Genomic DNA, 8,098 nt, shown 5'->3' on the forward strand with positions numbered 1-8,098 from the left:
TATTTATTTAGATCACTAGTATTGTTTTTCAAGTTTCTAAATAAATAAGTGCATTTAAAATCATTCATCTTATGTATGCGTTTATCTAAACGTATACCAATTTGTATATTTCTATGTCACCAAGCACTTCTTATACTACAGAAAAGGCTGCTATGTCAAGCACAGAATTTGGTATCACGAGTTAAAGCTTAATTTTTTCAATTTAATCAAGAAATGTAACTAAATTAAAATCCCCCCCTTTACCTTTAATTTTGGTGACTTCAACCAAAGAATACAAATAAATAAATAAAAATAAAGTAAATAAAATCACAGAATCTTAATCGTAACGTAAAATCACAACTGCCTATACCTAAAGACAGACAACATACATGAAATTCACAGACTCTGAAATAATCACAGACAATAAGGATCCTTAAAATATGTTTCTTTTTAGTTATTAAAAATGAATTTTCTTTTTAATCACAACCAAAGTTAAGAAATGGGTGAATTTCCTTAATAAAAACATTGTCAAAAATGCCTAAGATAGTAAGTAAACACAATGATTTCTCATAAACATGATATGGCACAAACCTAAAGAGATGAAATCTCACATGGCAAAGCCCATGGATGCAAACAAAACAGTTGCCGTTTAAGTTCTGGAGACTTCGAGGCTAAGCATATGGTATGCTTATAAAGTGCTATTATGTATAGGAAAGACTAACAGTATAAAATAACAATGACAACAGGATGATTTTGAAAAAGCTGGAATTATTTTCATTTGACTTTGATTGCCAAAAATAAGCCACATTATTTATATGAATTTATATGAATAAATACTCTATTAACAGCGAATCTGATATCTTTCAATGATCCAAATGACAAAAGAATGAATGCACAAATTGTACAAATCTGGCTACGTGGAAACGACAGTTCAATTCCCGCCCAGAGCATTAAGTGGATCATCAAAAATGTTGCTTGAATCCGTTGCGGTACTGCTGTTCTCCTTGGATGGTGTTGTTTTCTTTGTTTTAGGAGGAGCCTTTGCCACTGGCTTTATTGTGCTTGTTGAGAAAATGTCATCTTTAAAGAACAGAGAGGCATACATAATATTTAGTCAAACAAGCCAGGCAGACAAGAGAAAAGGCGAAATTGAACATTTCCATTAAAAATAACCACGCGCATTTTATTGTTGCTTACCCATGTCGTCATCAAATATCGATTTGGTATCTCCCTTTGCCTTGGACTTCTCTTTTGTTTTTAAAGTGTCCGTCAGGTCAGCAAAGATGTCTATGTTATCATCAAACAAGCTGGCATCGATGGTCTTCTCTTTGTGCTTCTTGTTAACTTTAGGCACAGCGGCTACTTCGTCCTGAGAACAGACAAATGTTTGAGGAAATAAACCTCATTAGGAGTACGACACAGACAATCTCATTTACATAAAAATAAAATAAGAAGAAAGGTACCTGAAAGAGGTCCTGCTTTGAAAAACTACTGCTGTTCTTGATTTCTTTACTGCTTGTAGATGAGGGAGTGGAGCTGTTGCTCAGCCCAAAGATGTCGTCATCGTCGTCATCATCGTCATCATCATCATCATCATCTTCTCCCAAAAAGGATGCTGCCTTGGCTTTTTTAGTAGTTGGTCTTGGCTTAACCTTCTGAAAAAGGTCATCAGTGTTGCCATCAAAAATGGATGGGAGTGTGGTTTTATCTTTATCCTTCTTCAGTCCCGTCCCGCTATTGGCCTGAGGGGGCACCGCCTTAGAAGTTTGCCTGGTGGAGGATTTGTTAGAGATTGAGGTTCCCCCAAACAGACTGTCAGAGCCAAAAAGGTCATCCTCATCAGGAGACAGCAGCAGCTTGTTACTGTCCTTTACAGAGTCTTTCTTTTCAGCCTTCGAGGACACTGGTAGTTTTAGTTCGGATGGTCTAGGGGAAGCTTGGGAGGGTAAAGGTTGAGCAGTTGTGGAAAAGGGTAAAGGTTGAGAAGGTGTAGAGGAAGGCAGGGCTGTATGTGCAGTTAAGCTTGGTAGTGTTGGATCGACGTGCAAATGGTCAGACTTGTCCGATGTAGGTGAGACTAAACCAGACACGGTGGGGTTTGGCCCAAGAACATTTCTACCTAGGGTCTCTTCTGTATCCTCCACAGATCTTTGGGCCGCTTGCTGCCTCGCTGCTCTGGACTGGGGTCTCCGAAGTGCAGAACCTTTGGTGCGACTCTGCATGACAGAAGATTCACACTAACAATGTCAACCCAGAAATCCGAAAAAAAAGAAAGACAATAATAAGCCTCAATCAAATCAATAAAGAAAAAAAAAGACAAAAAAAAAAAAAACACCTTGTGTGCGCTCTGCAATGTTGTGACCTGGACCGGGGTGTCAAAGCTGACGCCTCCCTCTCTGTCTGGTCCAGCTCTTGCAGGAGTTGTGGCAGGGCTTGGGCTCAAGCTTGAGCTGGATACACCAGAGGAGGAACTGGGTGCCATGCCAGGGAAGAAACTTGCATCTCCTGGCATAGTGGGTACTGCACCAGGGAGCAACGCAGCAGGGTTGATCATCAGACTGGCCTGAATGCAAACAAAATAGGGTCAAAGTGAAAAATATAAATATGATACTAACCTTTTTAAAACAGACTAATTATGTGACTCAAAAAAAAATAGACATTTCTGGCTATTATCTATTCATGAAGTTTCTCATCATAGTTCCAAACAGCAGATCATTCAGAGAGAAATGAGAAACCAGAACTGTTGATGGAAGTGAAGGAAGAACAAGATGGGTAAGTGCCAACAAGTGAAACTGCAAAGTAGCAGGTGCAAACTTTGTTCTCTGTTTAATACATACAAATCAAAGCAGACAATATGCTTCATTTTGAAGATCTGAAGGTGGAATTTAAAAAAAAAAAAAAAAAAAGCCCAGACAGAAGGAAACCTTAAAAAGAAAGACATGTAAGTGGGAACAAGCTTTCCTCAGAAGGAATCAAGAGTGAAATGTCAGGAATGAGGACGTTTGATTCAATGAAAACAAAAATATTACTTGAAGCTTCCCAATCTTCGATGAGGAATCTTTTGGTTTTACAGGGCTCGGTGTGGGTTTCTGTGTGGTCAAATTACAGGTAATTACAGGTCAGAATTTAATCCAAAAGTGTTCAGCTAGAAAGAGCACTGTATTTCAATAAGGGAAACTATGAAATAAGTGCGTCTATCACAACATACTGAAAACCATTAAAAAAAAAATACATAAAAAGTAAAAACTTAGAAGGAAGAAAGCATGATATGGGCAATTCAGTCTAACCTCAGTCTCTGATACAGGGTCTGGACTTGCGAGTGGTGCTTTGTCAACAGGCTTACTGGGCTTCTCTGCTACTTTCTAAGAATGAAAAGGAGGGATTGGATTTCTGGGTTTTGAGTTTACTTGACATTAACACAACTGATATTTTTTCCTACCACAACAGAAGCCCAAAATCTAATTGCTAAAAATAATCATACTGGTACCGGAGGAGGAGCTTTTGGCTTGATGGAGCTGAAGAGGTCATCTTCAATATCATCTGCAAACAGACTCTGTGCTGCTGGCTTCACTGAGCTAGGCTTGGAACTCTAGTAAAAGAACATATCTGCTTTTAGAGACACTATGTAGCTAAGTGAAATATGTTATCTACAGGGACAAGATAGACGTACAAATCATATCAAATATACTGACTGTAGTTTTTGGTGAAGTGGCAAATAGGTCAACATCTGGGTCGTTGTCCTTCTGCTGTGTGTGACTGAACAGCAGCTCTTCATCCTGGAACACCCCGGTGCTCGTTGCCTGCGGTTGCTCCTCTATAGACTATAAAATAATATCCAGACAGACTTTTTTAACAGTTACTACAAGAGAAATAAAATCATGCAATTCAATCAATTCTTCTGAAGCAGACAAACCTTTACAGTGTTTTTTGTTGTGGGTTTACTGGGCGTAAATATTGGATTATTCCAATCCCGTTCATCTTCCTCCACATCATCAAACAGACTAACGGTCTTTGTTTTCACTTTCTCTTCCTTCTTTTCCTCCTTTTTGACATTTGTTGGTGGGCTGTCTTTAGACAGGAAGATGTCATCTTGATCGTCTTCGTCCAACGGGCTCTTAGTCGGTTTGTTCGGGAGAACATTAATGCCTCCAAAAAGACTCACAGCTCCAGCAGGCTTCTTTTTACTTTCGCTGCTCTCTGACGATGATGGTGGTGTTACTGGCTCAGTGTTCTTTGTTGCAGGTTTCTCCTGCACTGATGGCTTGTCCTTTGATGCTGTCACAGAAACTGCAACCTCCTCAGACTTCTGTAAGACCGAGGACGACTGAGAGGTCACATCAGGTCTCTAAAGAAAATAGTTATTTATAGAATTTGGTCTGAATACAACAAAAGGGTGTAATATATTACACAGAATCTCAGTTTAAATATCACTACTGTTTGCTGATGCTTTTTCAAATGAAAGACCCCTTTAAAGATCACTGGAGCGAAGCATCAAAGCAAATGTTAAATACAAAAAAAACCCCAAAACGAATCATGAGTGCACTCACTTTCGCTGGGGTTGCTGCGTTTGTGTTAGCAGCATGTTTGATGCCAAAGAGGGAACCTTTATCTTCATCATCATCACCCTCATCTTCAAACAAGAGAGCAACCCTCTGCGGCTTTGTCTTACTATAAAGAGTGGCAAAACAAGAGGATATTTAAGAAATCTTGTCAAAGAGCATTGCAAAAGTTTTACTGTATTACAGTAGACTAAGATCAAAGTCATTCTACAATGAGTAGAAATATTCTGCATGGAGGAAGAGAAAGTCTGTAAATACCTTGATTCTTTTGTTGGAGCAAACAAATCATCCTCATCGTCATCAAAGAGGGTGCTCTTCTGAGCTGGTTTGGCACTGGGGAGACTGGATGGGGCACTTGCACTGGATTTCATACCTCCGGTCTTGGTCTCTGGTTTTGTTGCACTACTTTTTGAACTTAGCCATTGGTCCTGTCATTTGAGAAAATAATCCATCATTTAATAAAGTGCTGGCAGGAAGAATTGGAATGTTTGGTTTTTTTTGTATATATTCACACCTCATCATCACTGAAGAGTGAACTGGACACAGGCTTAGTAGGCTGTGGTGTGGAGGCTTTAGCTTGAGGTGGTTTTGGTTTAGATTTAGCTACAGAGGCAAACAGATCCTGCAAGCAGAAGATTCATCAGATTATAGTGATGCAGTCTCACCAAAATAAGACTAACTTCATTTAAGTTTGTGAAGAAATATTTTCACCTCTTCATCCTCATCATCAAATAAAGACAAAGGAGCCATGGCGGGTTTGCTCTGGCCTGTAGTTTCAGGCTTAGACTGACTCTTAATGTTGGTTGAAAATACCTGTGGAAGGCAAAACACATTTATAGTGTAATAAAATGTACCAGTGCTGTTTTTAATTTTACCCACTGATGTCTGAGAGCTTTACTTGTGTATCTTCATCATCATCAGAGAACAGGCCTCTGGTCTGGGGTTTCTGAGGCTGCTTGACAGCAGCACTTCCAACATCTGGAGGCAGACCATTCTGAAATCCATAACATGATGATGTGAAACCGAATACAAATACCTTTCTGACTTTAAAGCGGCAGAATAAGGTTTTTAATCTTATGAGAAAAACAGTGATAAACAGTAAAGAGAAGTGAACTCTGTCAACAGGAGAAAAAGCCAGCAGTGTTTTCCAGACTAAATTGAATTTGGCCTATTTTCAGAAAGCACTGGAGTTTCTGCCCTTGTTTGCGCATTTAATATGATCTGTGCCTGACAAATGACTTATTCCACAGGCAGGAACAATCACAGAACAAATTGCACACCCAGACCTTCATGGAATAAGGTAAAATTCAATATACAGCCAAGTCTCCAAATAGTTGATAGCGTATTATGAAACACTGCAAAAAATTTTTTAAAATGCTAGATGGCCTTCGCATTCAAGTTAATGAAGCCAAATTGAGAGCTTTTTGCCCAAAGTCCTGCCATTTTGCAAGTGAAAACACAGTAAATTTGATTTTGTCAGGAGAATATTGTTAGACAATGTTCCATTCAGACCTCCTCTGCTTTCTCAGACTCCTCACTGGTAGATGGCTGCCGTTTCTTTAGGCCCTCACTGAGCAAGCTTTTAGTCCCAGGACCAAACATGGAGATGGCCCCTGCAGGCATCTAAACATAAAAATTTATGAATGTATGAAACTCATCTTATTAACTTAGTCATGTTTCGCAGCAGCGATAAATGTGTGCGATTATACCTTTTTCTCAGGTGGATTTTCCTTATCTGCTACTACCTCCTTGTTTTGAGGTGGAGGTGCTGCACTGAACTTGTCACTGAATATGTCCCCATCATCATCATCATCATCATTACTGAAAAGGTCAACAGCTTTCTTGGGTTTGGATTTTTCTGAAAAGTAAAAAAGGAAGTACAATCACTACATAGTCAGTTCAGAGTGTGGAACTTATTTCAACTTTCACTGTAGCGCTTAGGTTCCCATTTTCATTTCTTACCCGAGTCAGCTTTTTTCAGGCTTTTACCACTGAAGAAGTCGTCGTCGTCTTCCTCATCATCAAACAGCCCACCCCCTCCTCTGACAGCTCCTACTGGAACCTGTTTGGAAGGGGCAGTGGTCTTAGGAACTGGAGTCCCATTCTGTTTGCTTTCCTCTGACTCGGAGTTGTTCCCTGAACTGAAGAGGCTGCTTTCTGTTGGCAGAAAGTGACTGACTTTATTTAAGGATGATGACACACACTCACAAGGTTATTTAGCCATCATAAAACTAATTCCTACCTGGGAATATTGATACAGCACCGACTGGAATCTTCTTTATAGATTTGGTAGGTTCTTGGGTGTTAATGAAAAGATATGCGTTAAGTTATAGGTCCACTTTTTAAAACATCTGTAAATATTTTATGTATATTGTTCTCTCACCTGCACTTTCTTCTGTGCTTTTCACACTTTCATTCACAGCTTTCTTCTCTTGAGACACAGCAGGTTTTGGTGCCTCAGAGAAAAGATCACCCTGCATGATGATACAACAATACAAGACAACACAGTTCAAACAGTCTCTACAATGTGGAAATCAGGTGAAACAGAGCAACCGACAAAATAACTTTATCACCTCGTCATCATCATCGAATAAGCCTTTCCCTCCACTGAAGAGGCCACTTTTCCCCCCAAATGGTGAAAACTCATCATCCTCTTCATCATCATCATCCTCCATCTTTGGTGGCTTGAACATGTCATCACTGTCTTCCTCAGCAGCTGTTACAATGTCAATTAACAAAACTGAGAATAATGGAATCCCTGCTTTGGAAATAAGTGATGGGAAAAGCACTAATGCAAAAATCATCATGTACTGATGAATGAATGAGTATCCTACCCTGTGGCTTTGCAGGCTTTGGCTCTTTTCTGCTTTTACTTTTCTTCTTAGATGCCAATGCTTCAAATGTATAACACGGTAGAAAAAAACAAAATATCTGAGCATGCAGTGATGAGCTGTAATGCTTTCTGGGAAATCTTAAAAGTAAACTTGGATGCACTCATTTTCAATCAAATGGAATACAATGAGCGGAAAAGATGAATATTTAAAAAGTTTCGTAATAACAGGACTCACATGCACGATCTCCCTCAGGTTTGTTGAACGGTTCACCTTTGATTCGGGCAGCTAGCTCATCAGCAAATGACGATGGACCTGTATTCTGAACGTGACAAAAACAAACAGAGCAGATTAGAAAGCAGAGAAGAAAAACACTGTTGTTAGTCCTTTATATGGGCGTAGCATACTTGTGTGTCTTCGTCATCCTCCTTGTCTGATTCCCCAAAGATGTCAGAATCTTCATCGTCCTCTTCATCATCTTCATAACTCACCATGGAGGACTTCTAGGCAAGCGTAGGAGAAAACCCCCCCAAAAATACCAAAAATGTTAGTTATATTTTATTTTAGCATGTATTGTAGTTGTTAATGTGTTGGGCAAATAGGGAAACAGGTTACCTTCTTAATACTATTGTGAACTTCCTCCTCCTGATTAAAATCATCGTCTGAATGCTGTTAAAGTATTAGAAACACGAATAAATGTAAGGATTTAAAAAAATAAAAAAAAAAAAA

General features: G+C 39.2%; 1 protein-coding gene across 4 annotated transcripts in view; it reads right to left on the reverse strand.

Annotated features, from left to right (window-relative positions):
• Window positions 1-413: 413 nt before the first annotated feature.
• The window catches only part of washc2c (WASH complex subunit 2C), a 10,915-nt gene continuing 3,230 nt past the window's right edge, over window positions 414-8,098 (reverse strand). The window contains exons 8-31 of one of the 4 annotated variants that reach the window (XM_013913547.1): window positions 7,985-8,038; window positions 7,777-7,872; window positions 7,607-7,691; window positions 7,373-7,432; window positions 7,112-7,254; window positions 6,922-7,012; window positions 6,781-6,834; window positions 6,501-6,695; window positions 6,248-6,396; window positions 6,051-6,161; window positions 5,437-5,532; window positions 5,250-5,351; window positions 5,053-5,160; window positions 4,797-4,966; window positions 4,527-4,647; window positions 3,893-4,285; window positions 3,672-3,800; window positions 3,467-3,568; window positions 3,267-3,341; window positions 3,009-3,068; window positions 2,315-2,542; window positions 1,443-2,195; window positions 1,177-1,348; window positions 414-1,059 (exon numbers count right to left, since the gene is read on the reverse strand). In XM_013913547.1, the coding sequence (XP_013769001.1) occupies window positions 911-1,059; window positions 1,177-1,348; window positions 1,443-2,195; window positions 2,315-2,542; window positions 3,009-3,068; window positions 3,267-3,341; window positions 3,467-3,568; window positions 3,672-3,800; window positions 3,893-4,285; window positions 4,527-4,647; window positions 4,797-4,966; window positions 5,053-5,160; window positions 5,250-5,351; window positions 5,437-5,532; window positions 6,051-6,161; window positions 6,248-6,396; window positions 6,501-6,695; window positions 6,781-6,834; window positions 6,922-7,012; window positions 7,112-7,254; window positions 7,373-7,432; window positions 7,607-7,691; window positions 7,777-7,872; window positions 7,985-8,038 (3,696 nt within the window). In that variant the 3' untranslated portion in view covers window positions 414-910. Of the gene's footprint in view, window positions 1,060-1,176; window positions 1,349-1,442; window positions 2,196-2,314; window positions 2,543-3,008; window positions 3,069-3,266; window positions 3,342-3,466; window positions 3,569-3,671; window positions 3,801-3,892; window positions 4,325-4,526; window positions 4,648-4,796; window positions 4,967-5,052; window positions 5,161-5,249; window positions 5,352-5,436; window positions 5,533-6,050; window positions 6,162-6,247; window positions 6,397-6,500; window positions 6,696-6,780; window positions 6,835-6,921; window positions 7,013-7,111; window positions 7,255-7,372; window positions 7,433-7,606; window positions 7,692-7,776; window positions 7,873-7,984; window positions 8,039-8,098 lie in introns of all 4 variants that reach the window. The other 3 variants (XM_013913545.1, XM_013913548.1, XM_013913549.1) reach the window with 3 other exon arrangements.

This window comes from Pundamilia nyererei, unplaced genomic scaffold (genome assembly GCF_000239375.1).
Source record: "Pundamilia nyererei isolate P.nyererei 1_Seehausen unplaced genomic scaffold, PunNye1.0 scaffold00136, whole genome shotgun sequence".
Taxonomy (NCBI): Eukaryota; Metazoa; Chordata; class Actinopteri; order Cichliformes; family Cichlidae; genus Pundamilia; species Pundamilia nyererei.